The following is a 26,352-nucleotide window of genomic DNA, read 5'->3' as shown; positions in this document are numbered from 1 at the left end:
ATGTAATCATGTCTTGACCACAGGTTGTACAGAGCAGCCCCGGTCAGCCTCTGCCCACTGACACGCTCCGAACCGACCAACTCGTGCAGCGATTGGTCGCCCTCTTCGCGCGACATCCGTCCAACCAATCTGGCTCCGTGTCCTCCTACATCAGCGGGGGTGGGAGCGAAGAAAAGAACTGCAACCTGCACCTGCCCTGCGTCCGCTCCATCCTGCGCGTCATCATGGACACAGAGCCCAACTTCCGGTCAATTGTCGCCCAACGGAAAAAGGCCTTGGACAGGTAAGGAAGTAGCCATCTGGAACTGCTGGGCCAATAGAAAAGAGGAACAATCAAAACGATAAGTAGATAAATTATATTCAGAGTGGAGGGATGGGAGGGTTGACATTGAGAACATCCGGAGTTCAATTTTTAAAAAATTATTTCAAAGCGGAAAAATATGTGTAGTACAGAATTGTTTTGTTTTTAACTTTGTTCGTCTCACCACAGTGACTTTGTTGTTTGGGTTGTTTGACCAATATCTTGTAACCTATCCACCAGGTGTCTGAGGAAGATGGGTCAGCACGGGCTGGTCAATGGGTCAGACGGTCAACTGGTCAACCTGCACGAGGCGCTGAGGGCGGAGTTTGACCGGCAGGTGGCGCACTACAAGGGGGCGCTGCACAAGCTGGAACAGCTGAGTCTTGTGTCCGGCAAGCACGGACACCACAGCGTCACAGAGAAACCCGGATCTGCAAAGGCCGCATACCTCAGCGAGGCTAGTCATCAAAGACTGCTACAGGTATTGGACAGTTTTTAAAACTTTATTTTTATCTCTTCTTCGGTTCAAATATGTATTTAAACGCATGATATGATTTTATTGGAAAGTTTGCTATTTGGTTTAAACAAGATTGTATTTAATTAGATCATAATACAGTAGTAATGGGAATTAGATCATAATACAGTAGTAATGGGAATTAGATCATGATACAGTAGTAATGGGAATTAGATCATGATACAGTAGTAATGGGAATTAGATCATGATACAGTAGTAATGGGAATTAGATCATGATACAGTAGTAATGGGAATTAGATCATAATACAGTAGTAATGGGAATTAGATCATAATACAGTAGTAATGGCAATGAATTCATATTACGTGACCCCAAACAGTTTTGTGTTTCTTCTTCTGTTTAAATATGTATTGAAACGCACGATATGATTTTCCTTGCTGGCTTTATGGTGAATGGTTTTATGTTTTCTAGCAGTGTTTATGTGTGAGTTTAGATAGAGCGGACAGCGTCAGATAAACTCTATTTAAACGAGACAGATTAGCCGCGGGTGGAGGAGGAGGATGTTAGATACTTGAGGTAGGCCTAAAGGGATCAGTGTTGGCAGGTAGGGAAGAGAGGGTAGTAAAGCAGGATATCAACACTTAGGCCCGTAATTAGAAAGAGAGGGGAGAGGAGGATTTGTGAAAGTCAAGGAGAAGAGCCCAGCCGCAATGTCCATGTTGCCGGGGGGCTTGCACGTGTGATGCATCAGCGGGGGTCTATAAGAACGGGAGAGCAACACATTGTGGTCACAGGGAAGCCCAGGTGGTCGGCGTCCTTAAAAACGGAAAACCGGGTGATCTCCCCACCAGCTATAGGCCGATCTCGTTGACGCCCCACCTGGGGAAAATCTACGAAAGATTAGTTCATAGAAGACTGGAGTTCTATCTGGAAAAAAATAACATCATTCCTAAGTGCCAGGCCGGCTTTAGAAAGGGTCGGTCCTGCACTGATCATATTGTTAACCTTGTAGAGCGGGTGAGAAAGACGCTAGCATATAAAAAGCACTGCCTCTTGGGCACATTTTTTGATGTAAAGGGTGCATATGATAGTGTCTGGCATAGCCGACTGTTACAAAAACTAGATAAGATAGGCCTCTCGGGCCATATCTACCAGTTTATCAACTCCTTTATATCTAAACGCAAAATGCACGTTAAAGTCGGCTCTGACCTCTCAGCGTCCCACGTGCTGGACATGGGGGTGCCACAGGGGAGCATCATAGCCCCGGCCCTGTTCAGTATCATGCTATATGATATAGACAGTGTGGACGTTGGGGGGGCAACCGTCCTCCTATATGCTGACGACCTTGCCCTCCTGGATACTAAAAAGCCTGTAGCCATGGGACCTCGGAACAAAGGAGAGGTGGCCATGGCCAGTTTTCAAACTAAAATTGATAACCTATGTATGTACATGGAACAAAACGGATTTGTTTTGGCGCCCGAGAAGACTGTTTTCTTTGTGGCAAGCCGACAAAAGTTTTTACACCAAAAATGTACAATTATTGTTAACCAGAAAGTTATCAAACCCAGTGACACCGTCAAATTCCTCGGTGTGACTGTGGACAAAAAGTTATCGTGGACTGCACACGTTGAAAACCTGGTTACTAAGGCGCAACGTGCGATGTCTGTCATAAAAATGCTTAATAACGAGAAGTGGGCCAGAGGCCAAAAGTTTCTCCTGTCCATTGTCAGGGCGCTGATCCGATCACGCCTGACGTATGGGCAGGAGGCTTTTTACTCCGCCGGCGCAGGGGTCCTGGCCCGCCTCCGTGGGGCTGAGTGCAGGGCGCTCCGCTTAGCGCTCGGGCTCCCCCCCCCCTGGACCAGCACCTCCGCTGTGTACCGGGAGGCGGGCTGGATGAGCCTTGACGACCACCGCCGACTCTGCGCCGCGCGGTATCATGTTCGCGCAGGCTGTGTGGACAACACGGTACAAGATGTACTGAACGATTTCTTCCCCCAATACAACAACCTATCTGTCACCTCTTCACGGGGCCCTCGGGTCATGGCAAGGTGTCAGCCAATCACCAACTATATTAACCCCATACTTGAAAAAGTTAACATATTCATGTCACGTCATGTCATGTCGTGTTCTGTCACGTGCATGTCATGTCACACTCAGCACGAGTAATTCACTGCAGTTGCTGGCCCGTAGAGTGCGTTCTTTCACAAGCAAACATGCTGATTACATAGCGATTGCTTTAACGCACCTCGAGCTTACATAGCCAAGTCAGTGCTCAAATAGCGATTTTCTCCCGAATTCCTGAGGGTAAAGGGGGACAATCACATTTTCGTTGTGTCTTAAACACACGACACAGCTCCCTCTGCTCTTGGCGTGGGTCCAGAAAGGGGGCTAGCTGCCCTTGGTGGCGTTCCCACTCGCCCTGCAGGAGTCCTCGTGTTTCTCGGGAGAGAAGTGAAAGTCGCTAGAGGGGTGAGCTTCAGCTCACTCTTTGTCTAGGGACGCTTTTGTTACCCTGCTTTTATCCTGCCTTTTTAACCCTGAGCTGTTTGGCTTGTTTTTTCTTGGTGACCGTACCGTACCTTGTAAGTGATGAGCCAAGTTGCTAAACACAAACTGCCAAACACCACCTTTGCTGATAGGCGGGAAACGTTCATCTGGGTAGATAACTACCTTCCAACGGACACCACTGCTCTGAGGGAGCAAGATTGGTCCCTTAATATGGACCAAACAGCAAGCGGTTCTGACCGCGCCCCAGATATTCCCATGGAATCACTGAATGAGACTGACCGGGCCAGCCGGACTGGTCAGTCCCCAAAATCCAAACAGCTTAATAAAGCAATCACCAATGAGAAAACCAGCATATCTTCTCCTTTCAAGAGAAAGAGATTGCGGGAGGACGACCCTGAGGGGGGGCAGAGCTCTCCGGAATCTCTTCTCTTCCGGGATAGCCCCCCACGCTCTCAGATTACTGATCATTTTGAGGAAGACTTCACCGAAGTCAATCGTAAGAAGCCCAAAAAGAAAAAGAAGCAAAAGGTCCTCTGCGAGGGTCCCCCTCTTCAGGGAAACACAGGTATTTCCCATGCAACATCTGCCCGGGGGGTCGACACCTCCCAACCCCTAACTGAATCACAAGAAAACCAGACAACTCAACAGCCACTACCACCTGCCAATACACACACACACACAAAACAAAGACCCCGAAGAAAACTTCTTTACCAACCCAAGCAACCTCCTCCCTCCTTCTTAGAGTTCCCCGTGGTGGTGCAGGACCTGAAGGAGGGCCCTGCAACATTGCAGGGACTCGGCCTCAGGAGGAAAAAAACTTTTGACCTTGCCATCGGCGAGGTCAAAGAAATACGCATGCTGGCAGCTGGGAGCGTCCTGGTAGGGTGCTCCTCAGCATCACAACAAAACAAGCTATTGAGGCTGGACTCGATCGGCGGCATCAAAGTGAAATGCCACCGTCCGGAGGTAACAACCGAAGGTGTCATTAAACGCATACCCACAATACATTCAGGAACAGACCTGTCTGAGATGGCAGTGGGCGTGCGCGTCCGGATGGAGGATGGGAGTCTTGTAGAAAAGGGCCCCTCCTCGGTTCGATCTTTTCGCCGTCTTCTCCTTAGGGATGGGAAACCGTCTCAGGCGGTCCGTGTCACGTTTACAACGGCAATTCTTCCAGACAGCGTCGTTCTGGAGAGTGAGGTGTACGGCGTCGAACCCTACACTCCTCCAGTGCGGCGCTGTACGAAGTGCCAGAGACTATCGCACCTAAAACAACAATGCAAATCAAAAGTGCAGATCTGCCCCCGATGTGGCTCCAGGGGCCACGACGGAGCGACGTGCACCAAGGCCAAACATTGCGTAAACTGCAAGGGCGAGCATTCCGCCGCTTATCTTGGATGCCCGGAAATGAGACTGAGGCTGCAGGCCAATAAGATCAGGTCGGCAGCATACATACCATATTCTGAGGCCCTGGATCGGGCGCGGCGCGAGCTCGCCAAACAACAAAATAAAACAGCGACTGCCCCAGCGGAAATGAGGGACTCCTTCTGGCGTCCCCCTCCGCAACCGATCCGGCGGACCTCAACCCCCCGGTCCGGGTACTCTTTGGCTGTCCAGAGACCCCCCCTGGGTGGGCAAGTAAATAAAATACAAGAAATCAAAAACAAAATGACCGAACATGACAATACACTCCTTCCAGTTCATGCGGACAGTTCTGCTGCAACCGCGAAGCACCAAACAACTTCGCAAAATCCAAATCCTGGCCCCCAGGCGCCCTGTAAGTCTCAGACGGCTCGGGCAGAGGCGCCGCTTCATGGGACCCCCGGGTTAAAGGCCTCCCTCCTACGCAAAGCCCAGAACAGGAAGGAGGACTCGAAAGAAGAGCAGCTCTTCGAGAGGTTGATGGGGAGAATGGAGGAGGGATTGGCCCAGAGATTCAGAGAATACAAACTTAAAACTGAACAGGAAATAAAGCAGCAGATGAGGGAGGAGCAGGAGAAGGCAGAGCTTGAGCTAGCCGACGCTGCACTAGATAAGCTAAAAACAGGAGAGCAATATGCAAATTTAAATGAACAACAAAGAGGCCTTCAAGGTTTCATCGAGCAGTGCCTCGGCTTCATGGTTAAGGCCAGACAGATGCAGAGTCCTCTCGACCTGATCGACTCCCTCTCAGCTACATACACACAACTCTCCAACACCAAGGTTGAACGCTTCATTCCGGGCGGCGCCACTTTGGCGCTGGGCGCTCTTGCTGGTGCCAAGCAGTTGTCCGTGACGGATATGAAAGCTGTTAAAACCACTTTTTAACCTATTTTAAATCTGCCCTTTAACTTACCTTCTTTGTGCGTGTTAAAATGGCTGAACAAGGTGAAAGCGGTCACGGATTTATCATATTACAGTGGAACTGTCGCTCTATCAACTCTAACTTCTCTCAGCTATATAATTATATATCAAATCACTCTGCTGACATCTTAGTTATCCAGTCAGTCAAGAGAAAACGCTCCCTACTGCCTTCTATAGATGGTTTTGACTTCCCTCCCATAGTAGAGCAAAAGGGCTCAGGGCAACTCATTCAAACAGCTATTTATCTAAAGTCTTCCTTAAATTACAAACCCTTTGCACCTCTCATCCCTAGTTCAGAAAATCTCAGTACATGTGCTGTTGAAATCGAAATAAAAGGATCCAAAAACCTCAACATAGTTAACATATATTACCCCCACGGGTGTAATAAAAAAGGAACTACCGACTGGCTAAAATCCCTGGATCATGGCAGGGCACACTGGTGCGTGATGGGTGATTTTAATAATCACCACCCTCTGTGGGACTCTGCTAACCCTAGATACAAACATGCCAATAGCAACCTTGCTGACGTCATTTTGGAAACTGACTTTTGTATACTAAACGATGGCTCGGCAACCAGACTTCCAGACAGAGCTGACCATTCCCCGTCAGCAATCGATCTCTCCCTTTGCTCAAATGCCATAGTCACTGACATCGACTGGAACGTTTTCCCGGACGCCCTCGGCTCCGATCACTTACCCATTGTTCTTACCTTCCGCCACTTCGCCCCTAATCGCAATAACTCGGAGGTCAGAAAAAAGTACAATTACAAACAGGCAAATTGGGACAGCTTCCGTGCGGAGCTCGAGGGTGTCAGGGAGGAAACTCTCCTTACGGATGACATCGAAGCCTCTTACAATAACATACGTCAATGTATACTCACTGCTGCCAATAATCACATTCCGCTTAAATCAGTAAATCCTAACTGTAAGGCCAAAAGGAATGAGTGGTGGAATGCAGACTGTGATGAAGCCTTGGCAAACAAGCGATATCACATTAGGACATATCTCAGGCACTGCTCAGACGCTAACTTCACGAATATGAAGTCAGCTGAAATACAATTTAACCAGATCACCGCTGAGGCTAAACTTCAAAACTGGGAAAACTTTGTCAACAAAGAAACTAAAGATTACAAAGACTGTGGCAAAATCTGGAAGAAAATCCGCAGATTTAAATGTAGATACAGAACTAAAGAAAAGCCACTACTATCGGGTGATAAAATGACCACAACTGACTCTGAAAAGGCAAACCTATTAGCAGATACCTTTGCCAAAAATAGTCAATCAAAATCCCTAGATACTGAACGACTCAATTATAGGTTAGATCAGGAGAAGGGTTTCACATACCCCCCAGATGACAACCAGTTGCCTATAAACTGCATGTTTAAGGCAAAAGAAGTCCAAAACGCCATCTCTTCTGTGAAAGACCCAAAAAAATCCACAGGTTTAGACCCAATATCATATCACATGATAAAACATCTACCACCTAACTTTGTTAAGTTGCTCACTCAGTTTTTCAACCTATGCTGGTTAAAGGATACTATCCCCGCAGCGTGGTCAGACTCACAAGTAGTAGCAGTATTGAAGAGCGGAAAACCGGGCAATCTACCTGGCAGTTACCGCCCCATATCACTAACCCCCCACCTCAGCAAGATCTTTGAGCGTGTGGTGAACCAGAGGCTGGAGTTCCACCTCAATAAACACAATATCATTCCTACATGCCAGGCAGGTTTTAGGCAAGGTCGTTCGTGTGCGGACCACATTGTGCACGTCACTGAAAAAATCAAAAAGACCTTGGCACATAGTAATAATTCTCTTCTTGGAACCTTCTTTGATATTAAATCTGCGTACGACAGCGTCTGGCATGCTCGTCTACTCCTAAAACTCGGCAGAATCGGTGTCTCTGGCCACATGTACCAATTCATCAAAAACTTCATCAGCAATCGCAAGATGTCTGTCCGGGTGGGCTCTTCGGTGTCCGAAACCCATGCGCTGGACATGGGGGTTCCCCAGGGCAGTATCATCGCGCCAAACTTATTCAGCATCATGCTCTATGACATTACTTCTGTTAAGGTTGACGGTGCCAGTGTACTTCTGTATGCGGACGACCTCGCCTTAATAGACACTAATAGACCACGCCATAACAGAGTTACCAACACTGTTGACTTATCTTCTTACCAAACTAAAATCGACAACCTCTGTCAATATATGTACACCAACGGCTTCCAACTAGCCTCAAATAAAACAGTCTTTCTTGTTGTCTCCCGTAGACAACTGTACAGGAACTGCAGTATAAAGATAGGTTGTGATATTATCAAACCGAGCTCAGAAGTTAAGTTCCTCGGCGTTATCATCGATACCCGACTTAACTGGACCAGTCATATTGAACATCTGATCAATAAGGCCAACAAGGATCTTTATATCATACGCTACCTGGCGTCCCAATCCTGGGCCAGAGGGCGTAAGTGTGTCACAGAGGTAGTGCGGGCATTAATTCGCTCCCGCCTCCTTTACGGGTGCGAAGCTTATTTCGCGACGCGCCCGGCGCTCATGAAAAAACTGGCTATTATAGAGTGCAGGGCGCTCAAAATAGCTCTGGGACTCTCCCAACAAGCGAGTAAGAGTCGAGTCTACAGCGAGTGTGGGTGGCTGCCCCTTGTGGATGAGATAAAACTCCGTTCAGCTCAGTATGCTGTCAGAGCCCACGCGGTAGAGAACTCTGCCTGCGAGGTCCTGACTGACTTTTTTCCTCAGCACCAAAATTATGAGGCCAACACCAAACATAGCACTCAACTCTTGGCCAAAACGCTACCCTTATCCGACACAGTAAACCGCATTCTAGCCGATAGCGGGGTGAAGGTCAGTGAGCTGGCCAGGGTCCCCCCGCCCTCCTACCCGCCTTGGCTTGAGGAAACCCCTACTATCATATACGACAGTGAAGATAATACTACCAAAAAAGATAACCCCGTCTACCTAGCTACTGTTACAAAAGAAACCCTAAACTACAAATTCTCGGAGCATTTAAAAGTCTTTACTGACGGATCCAAATTTGCAGACGGCAGCGTTGGCTGCGCCTTTGTGATCCCAGATCTCAAAATCTCAAGGAAATATACTCTTAATAAAGACATCTCCATATTCTCAGCCGAGCTATTTGCCTTGCTCATGGCATGCACTTTTATAAATGACCTCCCAGTCACACCGCGTGCGGTAGTTTTCTGCTCTGACTCGCGCTCTTCATTACAAGCTCTGCATCGAAACACATCAAATCGGGCAGAGCTACAAAGAGAAATCCTCTTTATATGTCACCAGTTAATCTCATCCGGCACATCCGTATCATTTCTCTGGGTCCCCTCTCACGTAGGGGTCCGGGGAAATGAACTGGCGGATGTCGCTGCCAAAGAAGCGGCAGAATCTAGCCCAGCTAACACTAACATCGGCTACTCAGTAACCGAGTTCTACAGTAAAATCCGTAAACTCATTCGAAGTCAGTACGTAACATCTCTGTCCTATCAACCCATTGATATGAACGATCTACACCCCGATCTTCCAACAAACCTCCTCACTATCTTCAGACGCCTCCGTGCCGGCGGCTGCCGCTTCCATATCTTTAACAAGTCCTGCCATTGTGGAGAACCCTATTCATTTCAACACATTTTCGCTCCATGCGCTACAAATAGAATTACCTTTAAAACCTTATATGACCATATGCAGCTCCATGGTCTGAGTCCCCAGGATTATCTGCGCAGTAGCAGTTCTCTAGGCTGGTCACACAGCTTGCTGCTGTGCCGACTGGTCAGGGACTCGGACATGGGGCTGTGGGTATAACTAAGCCCAGATTATCACATCAGCGTGTTTCAGTTTGAGGTCGAGTGGCTCCCGCCATCCCTCCTGATTCCAGCGACTACCTTCTAGACAACATATCCTCACCCAAGGCCCACGAGTCGCCAAACTGTACATATTGTTTTTATTACCACGGCCTTCGTGGCTTACATCTTAATCCTTTTATTTGTAAAAAGTTTTGAGATTTATTGTTCGTGTTCCTCTTACTTGCTCATCTATTTGGTTTTATTGGTGATCCTGAAAGGTTCCACTTTTTAACTCGATTTGAAATAAAAAAAAATAATATTACAAGCCCGTTATTCAAGATATAGAATACAGACTTATAATTCTTACCAAGAAACATCTTAACTACTTTTCATCTTAACAAATTCCACAGAGCATTATCAACTCAACCCCACCCCCTGCCCTCCTCTCCTTATTTTTTGTTTCTTTCTTTCCTCTTTTTGAAAGCGGACAAACACTCAAGTCCTTAATGGCTCAAAACCGTAGGACTTTTAATATTAATTTTAACTATAAGTTAACATGAAGACTGTCCAGTGTACTAAAATACCTGCTCCCCCCTACCCCCCCTGGCTACTTGAGACGCCTGCCCTCTCCTGTGACCTAGGGACGGAGGCGTCCAAGCAGGATAACCCTCTCTTCTTGGCGACTCTCGCCAACGAACTCCTACATAATAAATACTCCCAACACCTGAAAATCTTCACCGATGGCTCAAAACTATTAAATGGCAGGGTTGGCTGCGCCTTCGTCATACCCGAACTAAAGGTATCTAAACAGTACAGGCTTAATGATGACGTATCCATCTTTACAGCTGAATTGTTCGCCATCCTTATGGCCCTAACTTACATAAACGACCTCCCAGTTAACCCTCATCAAATCGTTATTTGTACAGATTCTCTTTCATCTATACAAGCCCTCTTATATGGCTCTAAAAACCGCTCTGAGCTACTACATGACATACAGATCATTGCTCACCAGATTATAGCCACTGGCACCCCCGTGGACCTACAGTGGGTCCCCTCGCATGTGGGTCTAGGGGGAAACGAAATGGCCGATGCTGCTGCCAAATCGGCCACCCTGTTGCCGCAGGTCACCACTGACCTCGGCTTCTCACTGGCCGAAGTATATTCCAAGCTCCAGGAAGCAGGGGTGGCCGTCATGGCTAACCCGCCCACAAAGCTTGAAACACCCACGCTCCCCCCATCTTCAACCAGAATCTTCAGGAGGCTCCGCACAGGAGGCACAAAGTTTAAACTCTTTAAACCAAAGTGCCCCTGCGGGGCCCCCATCAGCTATGAACATATTTTTGATTCGTGTAGCGAGAACGCGGCACCGTTCCGCGCCCTACACGAACACGTCCACTTATTTGGACTCTATCCACAGGACTTTTTCACCAAACATAAAATCTTAGGATGGGCACACGCATCTTTAATGTGTCGCCAAGTCTACCACTCCCTCATGGGAGCGTGGGTGTAACCTGTTGTCCACACACGCCTGCGTTTTTTCTTTTTTTAAGGGGCAGACGTCTCCTGCCCCCGTCCATCATCCCAAGCCTAACAGAACGGACGGGCTATAAATACAGTGCCGCGTTCAAAAAGGTCCTCAACGGCCCATCCCCCCATTCCCGCATGTACAGGCTGGTACATGCAACCCTTCTCCCCCTCTCCCCCACTCCGCCCCTATCCCAGATGGACGGGGACCGGTCGAGACCTCGCCCCTTACCCCACCATACCCCAACAACCGCCACTATTCCTCAACTACCGCCACCATATTGTGTACGTCAGCGCCCGCCGCGCGGGGATCGAAGGTCAGTGTCTGGCCCACCCCGCAGACGGGTGGCGGTACACCAGTCACATTGTTTTCTTTTGTTAAAGTGTGCGCGTCCCGCCGGCGCCCGCCTGCTGGGAGCGAAGGGTCCCCTCACTCCACCTGGCGGGGGGGTGCCGTGCACCGTACACTAACTCCCATACCTGTACCTCATTTAACCGGACTTTTAACCAATACTTTTTATATCCTATCTTACTGGAAACCATACACTCCATCACTACCTCTTATTCCTTGCGTAAGGAACATGTTTTATAAACAGGCTCTTAACCTACATAAGCCAACTTAAGACTTCAACATATTGTGATGCCTTAGATCACCACGTATAAGTCTTACCTCTTAGTACACCTAAGCTGTACATTTTAATGAATGGGAATAATCAGTGGAGCGTGTGAGTCCTGTGTGAGTGTCTGTGTTGTTTTTTTTTTTCGTTTTTTTTTGGTTTTTTTTTGTTACTCGTACCCATCACCTTCACCCTGAACATAGTGTATATAAATCACAAACGGAATTGGACTTTTATCTTTTTAAGAAAAGTGGTCCTAAGTCTTAACCAGTTTTTAACCCACGTGACTTAATAAATTACCGGCCTTTTACTGGTCCATCCCCATCCCCTATATAGAATTAAAAAACTCTCACATTTCTTAAACATATAACTCTTACTAAATATTTATAGAGTACCAACAACCCCGTCACCTCCATTCTCTTGGTTAGGTGTCCCCCCCCCCCCCCCAAGACCCTCCCCCTCCTCCACTGCCTACTAGCACATCTACAGAGCTACTCCCTAATGGACACCTGTTCGTGGGACTGAAGCACCATCCATCATCATTGTGGTCAGTCATTACCAGCGCGGCGCAGCGGGCATATGCCAACTATTTCTTACTGCAATATGGACTTCGAATTTGGAGCGTGGGCGACAGATCTGCCTTTAACGGTGGTTAAAGTTCTCCAGGATGAGGAGTTGAACACCCTCAATGTGCTGAGTAATGTGACTGCCCAGGATTTGGAGGGCCGGTCTCAAGCGAGAGAAAGATGAGCCAGATGTTTGGGATTACGATCTTACAGGAAAGGTCATCGTGGGCATTTTGATGTTGCCATTCGTGTTGATAAACTAAAAGAAAAAAGAAAGAGAGAAACCAACCAACAACAACAACAACAAAAAACAAAAACAAAAACAAAGAGAGCATATAATACGTCGACGCTACACTGATGCTGTCAGTCTTGTAAATTAAAATGAAACAGTAACTTAAAGTGTAGTTTCTATACATGTGTTGTTTTCACATACAAAGTAAGACTGTTTTTCAACAGCCGTCTAATACAACACAGAACCACGATATCACCAGTAGTGCTTTCTCTTTTACCCACTCCACAGCTGTCGCGCGGGGAGGTACAGGAGCGTGTGATCAAGAACAAGACGTTACTCACGTGCTCAGAGCCCGCTGTGCACAACCTGACCTTGCACAGGCTGCTGAGGACACTGAGGTCGCGCGTGGAGGCCGACAAGGTCCTGCTCTTCCACGACACGGAGCTGCGCAAGATGGCGGCCCACACGTCCAGAGCTCGCCTCAATGCCATGGCAACGTCCTCTTCGCCTTCGTCTGACGGCAAGTCTGCACACTCACAGGTACACTCCGAATGAGCTAGTGTTGACCATAACTGTGTGCTATTTTTGCTGGTTGAATTGTGTATTATGGGCTCTAATTGAACGAGCGTCTACCATGTGTGCTACTTTTGCTAGTAGAATTGTGTATTATACACTCTAAATGAACTAGTGTTTACGGGGCGGGGACATAGCGCAGTTGGTAGCTATTTGCGTGGATTCGAATCCCCGGTTCGGCAAGATATTTATTTCCCGGAGTCAACTTTGTGCAGACTCTCTTAGGTGTTCGAACACCCACGTGTGCACATACGCGCACGATAAAAAACCCAAGCTCACAACGATAGTCTCATTGCTTGGAAAACACGAACACGGCAAGCATCAACGCTAGCCTCTCAACATCGTGATTGTATTTCGATACGTTGAAGAGACAAGCCTAATGCCGGCGTGTCGAAAAGGACAGCTGCAGTGGGTTTGTTCGAGTCAAAATATCACACAATATCGTCAGCGTATTACCAATGCATGTCCCAATACAGGACAACTGGTTTTGGAGAACTTAAAATGTGAGTCAGAGACTGTTTTTTTTCAGCACTAGCGTGATTCGCGGCTATTTGGCACAATGCAGTTACTTAGATATAGGTATTTCCATTCTGGAAGAACAAAGTCCTCGTAACAATGTACCGGTTCAGTGCTTGATACGCTGAGTCAGTCCCTTCGCAAGGTCAACCTCGGGCTCAAATTTAAGGAAGGCCTTCAATAAGTCATGATGTTGATTTTTGATATGAGTCCAGATGGCTGGATGTTCTTACAGCATGTAAAAGCCCTGCTGGATCTACTGCGGGTTACATGATAGTTTACCACAAAACGAAAGTATCTTTTCTTCTTCTTCTTCTGCGTTCGTGGGCTGAAAGCAGTGAAACTCCCACGTACACTCGTGTTTTTTGCACGAGTGGATTTTTACGTGTATGACCGTTTTTACTCCGCCATTTAGGCAGCCATATGCCGCTTTCGGAGGAAGCATGCTTGGTATTTTCGTTTTTCTATAACCCACCGAACTCTGACATGGATTACAGGATCCGTTCCGTGAAGCACTTGGTCTTGTGCTTGCGTGTACACACGAAGGGGTATAAGGCACTAGTTATAGCAGGTCTGCACATAAGTTGACCTGGGAGATCGGAAAAATCTCCACATTTTCAACCACCAGGCGCGCTGGGACTCGAACCCACGACCTTCCGCTTTGGAGGCGCTAGGCCGGCGTCTTACCACCAAGCCATTGCGCCCGTTCGAAAGTATCTTTAAATTGTAAAGCGCTCTGAGCAGGGCTTATCCCTGGATTTATGTGCTCTAGAAGTATTATACATTATCATTAACGTTTCGAGTTTTCTTTCATGCCAGATGGTTGACAACCAGCAGATGGCAATGACGCTATGTCAGTTCTCCTACGGCTACAGCGCCCTCTTGCGGCTGGCCCGGGAAGTGGCGGAGGCACAGGGGGAGATAAGCAGCATAGTGGAGGAGGAGGAGGGGCAGTCAGGGACGAGCAGTGAAGAGGAGGAGGAGGGGGGCCTGGAGGGGGAGGGGGACTACCTGTCAGTGACCAGCACGCTGTCTATCATGAAGAAGATGAAGGTGGTCAGTCGCAACGGAATCATGCCTGGCCGCCACACGGGCAGTCTTGGGGTGACCTCAGGTAAGTCCACGGCTTGCATGGTGTGTGGTCCCAACTTTATCTTGGGCATTATATGCCGCCCTTTAAGTTATCTAAGTAAAGTCATGTTTAAACCGAAAAAAAGTCATCTTGCAAGCAGCAACTGACTGGTTAAGTCTGTTATCTCCGCCAAGCTTGGCTTTAAGCCAGGGGGGGGAGCAGGCTCAAAGTTAAGCAGGACACGCTGTGCTCAACGAATGTAAGACCGCTCATGCATCCCGGTTTTCGCGCTCTCGGCGTAAAGTCAACCATCTCAACTTTGAGCTCATTTCCGGCGAGCTTAAGTCGTCTCATGCAACCCACCCAGGGCTGAGGTGCACGAGGCGACATTGGGTGCCATCCAACTTGGCAGCACGCAGCCGCGGGGTCTGGTTGGTTGCTGGTTGGAATCACAACAAATCTCAATTTTGTTCCAGTAGGGTGGCACCCAGTTTTGCGGCTTCGTGTACGTCAGCCCAGAGCTCTATTCTCCTCCTTCGAATAGGCTAACGACGAACTAGATGTAGTCTCAGGCAAACAGTGTGTCTGCAGGTCTGGATAGCTATTCCCCTTACACCCCCCCCACCCTCCCCACCCTCCCCACCCACCAACCCGCCGCTCCGTTTGTTTTGTCAACAACAAACCCCTTTTTGTCGTAAATGAGATCCAAGTTAACAAGGAGACCTTGACGGTAGACGTCATGCTTCGTCAATTCTGCGCCACGGGGTAGCTAAATTCGATATCAGTTCGCCCAGCCTTCCAAAAGCTGTGCGCTCTGCTCTGAATCCCCGTGGCGGATCTACCGTAAAGTTTGCCAGCCAGGGGGTCTCCAGCGTCTTTCGGAGTCACTCAGTCGTGGCGGTAAGTTAAGTTGATATATGGTTAATGAAGACGTCATGCTGGCCCTTTGGAAATAATGTGACTGGGTGGTATCTGTGTATGGGTGTGTGTGTGTGTGTGTGTGTGTGTGTGTGTGTGTGTGTGTGTGTGTTTGTGTGTGTGTGTGTGTGTGTGTGTGTGTGTGTGTGTGTGTGTGTGTGTGTGTGTTAGTGTGTGTGTGAGTTGGTTCGTACTTGCGTGCGTCAGTGCGTGCGTCCCCCAGTGCGTGCGTGCATCAATGCGTGCGTACATGCGTGCGTGAACAATCGTAAACAACGGTAACCTCTATTGCTATCCCCAAAACGGCCCGGGAGGGGGTGCTTGTGTGAGAATAACATGCATAACATCGTTTGTTTGTCGCAGTTTTTGTTCCTCGTTTTAGTCAGTGCTACCATATCAAATGGCATGGAACTCTGCTGAGTTATTCATGCAGAAGAATGGTATTATATATACACACTCCAGTTAAAGACAAATGACAAAGTACACAGGTGGATAGATCGATCCGGATCGCGTGTGTAAGTAAGATACGCTTGATCGGGTTTATAAAGATTGCCTCTTCAGCATGTAAGGTACATGATTCATTTGTGCCTGACACCGAACATTGGCCAAGCTGTTTTTCTGTGTGTCTGTTTCTGTTTTGCTGGAACAATTTAAAAGATCTGATACGAATTTTGGTTTGAAACCCGGTGCGCGTTTTTTGTTTTTATTCTATGCTCGCCGCTGTGTGTTGATTTGTTCATGCGGTGACACCTGGTAATGTGAGTCATTAGTTGAAAAGAATTTATTTACTAGAGTACAATGCCGCCATAGGCCTACTCTAAATTTGTGCTCGCTGCGAACTACGGACTGATTTTTGCATTCATTGCAGTGTCTTAGTCTTATACTTTCGTAAGCAATGGCAACAAACACTGAGATTGCGCCAGCCTCGGTGTTTTGTTGTTGTAAATTAAATTCAAGATATGACAGTAGTGTCCCCGGCAAACTGATTGAATGAATTTGTCGTAAGGCCACGGTACCTAGTTTTACAGAGAGAGAGAGAGATATGTTTGTGTGTTGTAACTTGGGCAAAATCTTGATGAAAAGAGATGATTTTGACTTTGAAGTTCCGTAAACTTTATTTTCATGTTCAAAGAAGATAAACGACTCGGTGAAATAGTATTGGCGGACTGTTTACATTCAGACTTAATTTGGGACACCGTTCGTGAATATTACAGTTAGCCTCTGTGTGTGTGTGTGTGTGTGTGTGTGTGTGTGCCACGGTGTGTGTGTGTGTGTGTGTGTGTGTGTGTGTGTGTGTGTGTGTCCCCAGACCGTCGTGAGACAGGTTAGTTTTACCCTACTGATGACAAGTCGTACGGTGTGTGTGTGCTGGGTGTGTGTGTGTGTGTGTGTCTGTGTCTGTGTCTGGACGGTGTGCTGTGTGTGTGTGTGTGTGTGCGTGTGTGTCAGTGCGTGCGTGCGTGCGCGTGTGTGTGTGTGTGTGTGTGCGTGCGTGTATGTGTGTCAGTGTGTGTGTGTGCCGTAAGCCGGCGTGTGCTCACCGTCTGAGCCTTGCGCGGCGTTAGTGTGCCGGCGTGCGTGCCTGCGTGCCGCTTGGCGTGTGTGCGTGCGTCAGTGCCGCAGTGCGTGTGTGCGTGCGTCAATGTGTGTTTGTGTGTGTACAATATATTTGTTCTGGTTGAAACTGGCTAGCTCTCAACTTTCCTGTGACACGACCAATTGTGTTTGCAGTAATTGCCACGTTGTTAATTAAGAAAGTTACGGGCTGCAGGTATAGTCCTTACTAGCTGGAAACTACTGATTAGTCAATTTATGCACCTAATTAAGTCACCACCACTTACAACACGCAATTGTAATGTAACTCACCACAAGTGGATCATCTTACAAGCAGACGATCAACCAGTGTGAACTCATTATTCGAAACTTGCCTTTCAGCGCGCCTACGGAACGGCTGGCTGGATGTGCAGCAGACGACAGCCACAAGGTCAGGAGGTCAGAGGTCAGGGGGTCAGAGGAAGCGAGAGGCTGGCAGTCAGGGAACGCCCAGCATGGAGAATGGCGGTGAGTGCTCACTGATACTGTGTCTGGAATTTGCTTTGTTTCTGGGCTGTATGTTCTTGATGACTTTCATTGTAGGTTTTGTTTTCCGTGAACTGAAGTGGTGATGGGTTCAGAGACATTTTTGTTCAGTCATTAGTGTCAAGTAAGTATTTGATTGTAAATGGTTAAGCCGACACTGTCAGTCACTGAGTTTTGTTGTGTTACTGTGTTACAATCCAGGACGGTAGAGCTTCGCAAAATTCTATTGTCTTTGGTACAAGCGCACTGCATCAGTCTCTCACTGATTCAACGGCCCACGCCTTTCTGGAACCTTCTTTGTTTTCTAATTACTCAGTGATTCCCTCGGTGGAGTCAGCTATTGTGTGGGGGTTTTCAGTTAAGTTTTACACCGAATCGATGACAGAGCGGCCCGTGGACCAACAATAGAAGTTTGTTACAATTCTCAATGTTAATTATGAAAAGTGACACCGCGGTTGCAATTGTCGCAGCAGTACACGGTCGCGTACGAAAGAGAACAAGTAAATCGTCACGTTGTGAGTCTCATAATTATGTCATATACTCATTGACCGTTCGAGTGTTTAGTCCGCGTTTCATTCTAGTTTCCAGCAGGGGCGGTCACACTATCATTCTGTCCGTTCGTTCGTGTGTTCCTTTCAGTGTTTGTTTGGTTGTGTGTCAGTGTGTCTTTATAAGTCTTGCCTATATGGTTTTACTATTGAATCAGTGTATGTAGTCAGTTCCTGGTCACAGTACAGTTTGCAGCTGGCCCATTCTGCTCGACACTGTTCGTGCTTTATTTCATTGCTGGTCTAGATCTTTGTCAATTGTTTAAGCCCCCCCCCCCCCACCCCGCCCCCCTTCTGTTGTCAGGAACAGTGCAAAGATTAAACTTACCGTCTCGTTTCTTGAAGTTTTTAAGCCTGAATCTTCTTATTTTCGTCGGTTGCTCTGTTCGCATACCTATTGGGCATACAGTTTGTGGGGAAAAAACTATTACTCATAGAGCGGTCCGAGTATATTATACTTTATAGGCGATGTCTTAGCTCAGTCCAGCCCCTTGGCACCCACGTATCTCAGTCCTCCACTTTGAGAGCTGGACTGGGCGCCTGGTGAGTCACGGGAGTCTGGCTGAACATAATCAAATAACAAACGTGAAAGCGCAAAGAGATACTTATCTATACCTAGGAAGAGTCAGAACATGATCAAATAATCATTGCTTACGTCAGAAGAGTCAAGCACGCAGCAGGCTATGTGAACGTCACGTACGTGCAGTTGCTTATTTGACCTTGGGAAAAACTTGCACAAGTCATATAACCTTAACCTGACCAACAAGGACTTGGAGTATCTGTAAAATCGACAAGTCTGGCAGCGGAACAAAATTCAGATGGGGATGGAGCAGTGAATACTGGGACGGGGCCGGGTGGAAGCATACTGGGACAAGGCAGCGTGGAAGCATACTGGGACAAGGCGGCGTGGAAGCATACTGGGACGGGGCGGCGTGGAAGCATACTGGGACGGGGCGGCGTGGAAGCATAATGGGACAAGGCGGCGTGGAAGCATACTGGGACGGGGCGGCGTGGAAGCATACTGGGACGGGGCGGCGTGGAAGCATACTGGGACGGGGCGGCGTGGAAGCATACTGGGACAGGGCGGCGTGGAAGCATACTGGGACGGGGCGGCGTGGAAGCATACTGGGACGGGGCCGGGTGGAAGCATACTCAGATACTGGGACGGGGCGGCGTGGAAGCATACTGGGACGGGGCGGCGTGGAAGCCTACTGGGACAAGGAACAAGAGTCGGGACAAGCAAGAGAAAAAGGAGAAGAAGAACAAGAAACAAGTCGCGTAGGGCGAAATTACTACATTTAGTCAAGCTGTGGAACTCACAGAATGAAACTGAACGCACTGCAGTTTTTCACAATGGCCGTAGTCCGCCGCTCGCGCAAAACGCAGTGAAATCGACGAGCCTGTTTAGCGCGGTAATGGTTGCGCTGTGCTGCATAGCACGCTTTTCTGTACTTCTCTTAGTTTTAACTTTCTGAGCGTGTTTTTAATCCAAACATATCATATCTATATGTTTTTGGAATCAGGAACCGACAAGGAATAAGATGAAATTGTTTTTAAATCGATTACGGAAATTTAATTTTAATCATAATTTTTATATTTTTATTTTTCAGAGCTTGTTTTTAACCCAAATATAACATATGTATGTGTTTTTGAAATCAGAAAATAATAAAGAATAAGATGAAAGTAATTTTGGATCGTTTTATATAAAAAAATGCAATTACAATTTTCAGATTTTTAATGACCAAAGTCATCAATTAATTTTTAAGCCACCAAGCTGAAATGCAATACTAAAGTCCGGCCTTCGTCGAAGATTGCTTGGCCAAAATTTCAATCAATTTGATTGAAAAATGAGGGTGTGACAGTGCCGCCTCAACTTTTACAAAAAGCCGGATATGACGTCATCAAAGACATTTATCAAAAAATGGAAAAAACGTCCGGGGATATCATACCCAGGAACTCTCATGTAAAATTTCATAAAGATCGCACACACACACACACACACACACACACACACACACACACACACACACACACACACACACACACACACATACTCACACATACACACACACACACACACACACACCACGACCCTCGTCTCGATTCCCCCCTCTATGTTAAAACATTTAGTCAAAACTTGAGTAAATGTAAAAAGAAACAGAAAAGAGAGAGAGGAAAAATGAGAAGAAAAAAAAAAGTAGAAAGAAGAAAGCAAAGAACAAAGTAAGAGAAAACAAGTCGCGTAAGGCGAAATTACTACATTTAGTCAAGCTGTGGAACTCACAGAATGAAACTGAACGCACTGCATTTTTTCACAATGACTGTAGTCCGCCGCTAGCCAGGAACTCTCATGTAAAATTTCATAAAGATCGGTCCAGTAGTTTACTCTGAATCGCTCTACACACACACACACGCACAGACACACACACACACACACACACACACACACACACACACACACACACACACACACACACACACACACACACACAGACACACAGAGACACACACAGACACACACACACATACACACACACAGACACACACACACACACACACACACACACACACACGCACAGACACACACACACACCCACACACAGACACAGACACACAGACACAGACACACACACACACACACACACACACACACACACACACACACACACACACACACACACACACACACACACACACACACACCACGACCCTCGTCTCGATTCCCCCTCGATGTTAAAACATTTAGTCAAAACTTGACTAAATGTAAAAAGAGAGAAAAACAAAACAAAAAAAACCCAAAAAACAGCAAGGACTTAAGAATTTGTTTCAGTACGCGAGCACATTCATCCCCATCGGATGCCAAAAAGAAAATGGTAATCAATTAATTGTAACAGTGAGGGGAATACAAACTTTTGGGCTCCGCCCAAAAAAGAACAAATTAAAGGCGGGATACGCCTCGCGTCACCTGTTGTCAAGTGAACGAAAACAACGTCTGTTGTCATGGATCGATGTACTGTAGTAATTCATTACATCCTTTGTTTGTGCTCCGACGTGTGTGTCAGTGTAACTTTTAAAGCAATTACGCATATTGATTTCGTGTCCGTTATGTTCGCAGACAGTTTGTCCTTTGCACTGTCACATTTAATAACGCCCCTCAATTCTTGCAACTGGAACTGACTTCATGTAAAGATATCTCTGTGGTCAAACAACAACAACAACAACAACAACAACAACAACAACAACAACAACAACAACAACAACAACAGCCGTTACATCCAGGGTCAGAAACTGTGTCCCGGGTACCCAGCTGTTCAATGTCGGTCGAACTATTGTCAAAGGCACAGTCCTTCTCGACACAATTTGATCCACCGTCTCCGACCATCCCTCTACTTACACACACACACCACAAATCTGGATGCTCTCTGCGCAGAGTGCGAACTATCTTAATACGTTTATTTCTTAGCGGACACTAGTAGTTGGTTTGTTTGTTCGTTCATGGGCTAAAACTCCTACGGCTTTTACGCCGGCGTATGACCGTTTTACCCCGCCATTTCGGCAGCCATACGCCGCTTTCGGGGGAAGCCTGCTGGGTATTTTTGTGTTTCTATAACCCACCGAACTCTGACATGGATTACAGGATCTTTTCCGTGCGTACTTGGTCTTGTGCTTGCGTGTACATACGAAGGCACTAGCAGGTCACTGGTGTTTCGTGTGTGTGTGAATTTATTTCATCAAAACAATGTAACAGTGACAGTGTAACAGTGTCCAGTGTAACAGTAACAGTGCCCAGTGTAACAGTAACAGTGTCCAGTGTAACAGTAACAGTGTCCAGTGTAACAGTAACAGTGTCCAGTGTAACAGTAACAGTGTCCAGTGTAACAGTAACAGTGTCCAGTGTAACAGTAACAGTGTCCAGTGTAACAGTGACAGTGTAACAGTAACAGTGTCCAGTGTAACAGTAACAGTGTCCAGTGTAACAGTAACAGTGTCCAGTGTAACAGTAACAGTGTCCAGTGTAACAGTAACAGTGTCCAGTGTAACAGTAACAGTGTCCAGTGTAACAGTAACAGTCAGTGTGATGTTCATTGTTGGTACACTCAGCACAACAAGTTAAGGATACTGTTTCAGTGGTATACCCCAGATGTAAACAGCAGTTTTTGGGTCAGAAATTAACGTGTATTTTAAGATCTGTCTTTCTTCTGCTCAAAAATGCCTTTCAGGAATCTGAGCAATATTTGGGCATGACGTCACATGTTCGTGACCATGCCTACCCTCAAAAATGGCGTTTTTTTGACGGCATGATTCACCATCAACAGTAGGGGCGGGGATGTAGCTCAGTCGGTAGCGCGCTGGATTTGTATCCAGTTGGCCGCTGTCAGCGTGAGTTCGTCCCCACGTTCGGCGAGAGATTTATTTCTCAGAGTCAACTTTGTGTGCAGACTCTCCTCGGTGTCCGAACACCCCCGTGTGTACACGCAAGCACAAGACCCAGTGCGCACGAAAAAGATCCTGTAATCCATGTCAGAGTTCGGTGGGTTATGGAAACACGAAAATACCCAGCATGCTTCCTCCGAAAGCAGCGTATGGCTGCCTAAATGGCGGGGTAAAAACGGTCATACACGTAAAAGCCGTGGGAGTTTCAGCCCATGAACGAACAAACAAACCATCAACAGTCTAAACGGCGACTTAAACTGAACGATATTTTGCATTTTTTACACCAAAATGTTTATTTGGTGTCTTACCTAACAAGTCATACAACGTTCGTTCAAATCCGTCGCGCAGTCAGGCTAATCTAGCGTGTAAAGGAAAGCGACCACCATCCTGAAAAACAGCACAAAATCCAGGGTTTTTGTGGTGCGTTTGCTGGGTAGCTGCAGTTGATATGCAATACATATAAAACTACAAATAGCAGCCTCTCCAAATTACACAGAACGATGACAAAGACCCTCATCTGGATTCGCGCTAGTACTTGGAGCACACAGAACCCGAGAATGGACGTTGTAACGGTTTTCCGTTAAAAATTTGCAAACGTTCATAACGTCCTAGAAACAAATGTGACATGCACGCAATTCTGTGTACTTTGCAAAGAATGGTGCCATTACATGTGTGCCAAGTTTCAGAAACATTCTTTTGTGGGCTCAAAAGATATAGCCTCATGACTTTGAAGAAATAAAAAGTAAAATCTCACTCCGCTCTGCTGTTCTATTTTTAGACGATGACGTCTGCAAAACTCATATTAAGGTGGCTGAGTGATCAGGACACACACTTTCCACTATCGAGACAATGCTCTTAGACAGATAGACAGACAGACATACCGTCATACAGACAGACATACAGGCAGAGAGAGAGAGAGAGAGAGAGAGAGAGAGAGAGAGAGAGAGAGAGAGAGAGAGAGAGAGAGAGAGAGAGAGAGAGAGAGAGAGAGAGAGAGAGGAAGGAGAGATAGAGAGACAGACAGACAGACAGAGACAGAGACAGACAGACAGAGATAGACAGAGACTGGCAGACAGACAGAGAGACTGAGAGACAGAGAGAGAACCAGAGATGTACCCTTACATCAATCGGACTCCACCCCTTGCCTTTTCCTTGCACTTGCAGGACTATCAGACGAGGTGGACCTACCCCAACACAGAGCAGGAACAAGGGTACCCGGCAACACCCAAGGTACCAGCAGACCACCCGTTCCTGCAGAGGCAACAGAGGCACCGGTACCCAGCGGAGGCGGCGTGGCCATGTTGGAACAGGAGGTGCTCTACCTCCGCCAGGAGTTGGCCCAGGCCCGCGACCAGATCAGGAAGCTGCAAGGGCAAGAAAAACAGCTTAGAGAACGGTGAATGCTTGGTTGTTGTTATTGGTGTTGTTGATGTCGGTTTTGGTGTTATTGGTGGTATTCAGTTAGTGTTGATGGTTGTGCAATCAGGAAACTGAAAGTGCAAGAAAAACAGCTTAGAAAACGGTGAATGTTAGATGTTGCTGTTGCTGTTGTTGTTGTTGTTGTTGTTGTTGTTGGTGGTGTACCTATCTAATCAGGAAGCTGCAAGTGCAAGAAAAACAGCATAGCGAATGGTGAATGCTTGATTGTTTGTGGTCGTGGTGTACCTAAGTTATCGATCAGGAAGCGGTATGTGCAAGATTGTGTGACTCCCTTTTTGTTAATTGTAGGTGTTGTTGTTGTTGTAGGTGGTGGTTTGTCAAGTTGTTGAAGGTTAAACAATCCCAAAGCTGAGAACTATGACTGCCTTGGTTGCTGTAATTGTTTTTCTTTCATCAGATCAGGAAGCTGCATGCGTTCGTGCCAAAGATCCCTGATACTTGCATATAATGATTTATCATGTGTCTCAGACTTTTTCTATCACATATCACCCTTTTTGTGGCAGGTTGGTGGGGCAAGCTCACCAGCAGTTCCAGATGGGGAACGCACAGTTTGAGGATCTATCGCTGGGTCAGCAGAGACCAACAGAGCTGATCCGTCGCTATGGAGATCTGTACCTGGACAGTCGGGTGGAGGCCTTGGATGCTCTTGACCGTCTGGTTCCTCTCACAGATCTGGACGTGCTCAAGCTGAAAATTTTGTTTTCTGTCATTGTGGTATGTTTCCACTTTGATGTTTGACCCAATAGCTTGCCTTGTCTGCCATATAGTGACTTTCCCTATATATCCTACACGTCATCTCTTGTTTGACCCAATAGCTTGCCTTGTCTGCCATATAGTGACTTTCCCTATATATCCTACACGTCATCTCTTGTTTGACCCAATAGCTTGCCTTGTCTGCCATATAGTGACTTTCCCTATATATCCTACACGTCATCTCTTGTTTGACCCAATAGCTTGCCTTGTCTGCCATATAGTGACTTTCCCTATATATCCTACACGTCATCTCTTGTTTGACCCAATAGCTTGCCTTGTCTGCCATATAGTGACTTTCCCTATATATCCCACACGTCATCTCTTGTTTGTTTTTGTTTTTTGTTTTGTTGATTTTGCTTTCCATTCCTTGCAGTTTCTCACTATGTCTTAAATCTTACAATCAAGCTAACGGTACCAGGGTCTGTGTTTGGGTCCGTGTATTCCGATCTGCTCATACAGTTTCTGTCTATCTGTCTGTCTATGCTCCTTCACCCCCCCCCCCCCCCCCCCGCCTTCCAGTATTTTCAGTCTATAACATCGTTCTCTTAATGATTAATAGTTTTTCTAGGTTTCCTTTTTGCGATGTCTTTGGTCAAAGGTAAAAATAAATGCTTATATTTCTCCTACTTTTTTTTATCTGTAAGTTTTATAAATACGACTAGACTATATTTTCAACATTCTGTTATAAACTCAAATGGTATTGCCTTTTGAGAATTGAAATAGAAGGGACATATCAATTATCATCGTTTTGTTGTCCACAGCTGTCCTTCAAAGCTACACAGCAGAGTGTGGGAGAACTGAGAGGGCGATTACGACACCTTCTAAATCTGCCACCGACATCGTCAGCTGACCGCAACCAGCAAAACAGTCACCGCTCACCGCAGCCTTTTGAGCCAAGCGGTGAGTCGGGTGCAGTGAGCGAACGCCACTCACCGTCGGCTGCTGCGGAACAGTTAGAACAGCACATCACCGCCTACCTGTGCAAGACTGCCGACACCTTTGAGGTGGCTGAGATTGTGTTTGTGAGTATCTGCAGCAAGTGTCATCTTTTTCAAGTGTTTATACATCAGCTGCTCACATTTCAAAATGATTTTGTGCAGACTAGGGTAAACTGTTGGTTGACGCTTTTCAGTCTTCATAGCTTTTGAGAATGCAGCCATTTCTGGATCGTTTGGATTATAATTATTTTTTTCGGTGTCTTGAATGGAAAATATTTCAGTTGATTGTGGTTAACCAGTTTTTATTTAATCTAAACTGCAGACACTACTAACACTATGTGTACACTGTTTTAGTAACTTTGTGTATTTATTCTTTGCAGGAAGTGTGCCAGCAAATCTATGCTACTTTGTTCGACTATCCGTGTTTAAAAGCCTGCTCAGGGCTACTGGAGTACGTTTCACAGTGTGTTCGTGTGGCGTGGGGACTGTGTGTGCAGCGATCGCCCTATACAATCAACTACGAAGCTCAGACTTTTGACGATGGCTTTCACACTCGATTTCACACATCGGACCCAGACTGCAAAGACGTCAGAAGCTATCTGTGGCCGGCACTGGTGGATTCTCAGGGTGTATGTGTGTCGCGAGCTGTGGTAATAACGTGACTGCAGGTCAAGTAATCTTGGGCCAGCATGACGTTGTACAGTGGAACCCC

The 26,352-nt window shown here is 46.8% G+C and overlaps 1 protein-coding gene across 1 annotated transcript; it reads left to right on the top strand.

The window, feature by feature from the left end:
- Window positions 1-26,352, top strand: LOC138982734 (uncharacterized). Its single transcript, XM_070356064.1, has 9 exons — window positions 1-283; window positions 542-782; window positions 12,658-12,909; window positions 14,278-14,572; window positions 17,384-17,509; window positions 23,674-23,905; window positions 24,453-24,663; window positions 25,464-25,724; window positions 26,021-26,352. The coding sequence occupies exons 1-9, from the start codon at window positions 225-227 to the stop codon at window positions 26,300-26,302; spliced, it is 1,959 nt and encodes a 652-aa protein (XP_070212165.1). The 5' UTR covers window positions 1-224; the 3' UTR covers window positions 26,303-26,352.

The sequence above is a fragment of the Littorina saxatilis genome, linkage group LG12 (assembly GCF_037325665.1).
Source record: "Littorina saxatilis isolate snail1 linkage group LG12, US_GU_Lsax_2.0, whole genome shotgun sequence".
Classification (NCBI taxonomy): Eukaryota; Metazoa; Mollusca; class Gastropoda; order Littorinimorpha; family Littorinidae; genus Littorina; species Littorina saxatilis.
Note: the sequence above shows the minus strand (reverse complement) of the source record. Positions and strands in the feature narration are given on the sequence as shown.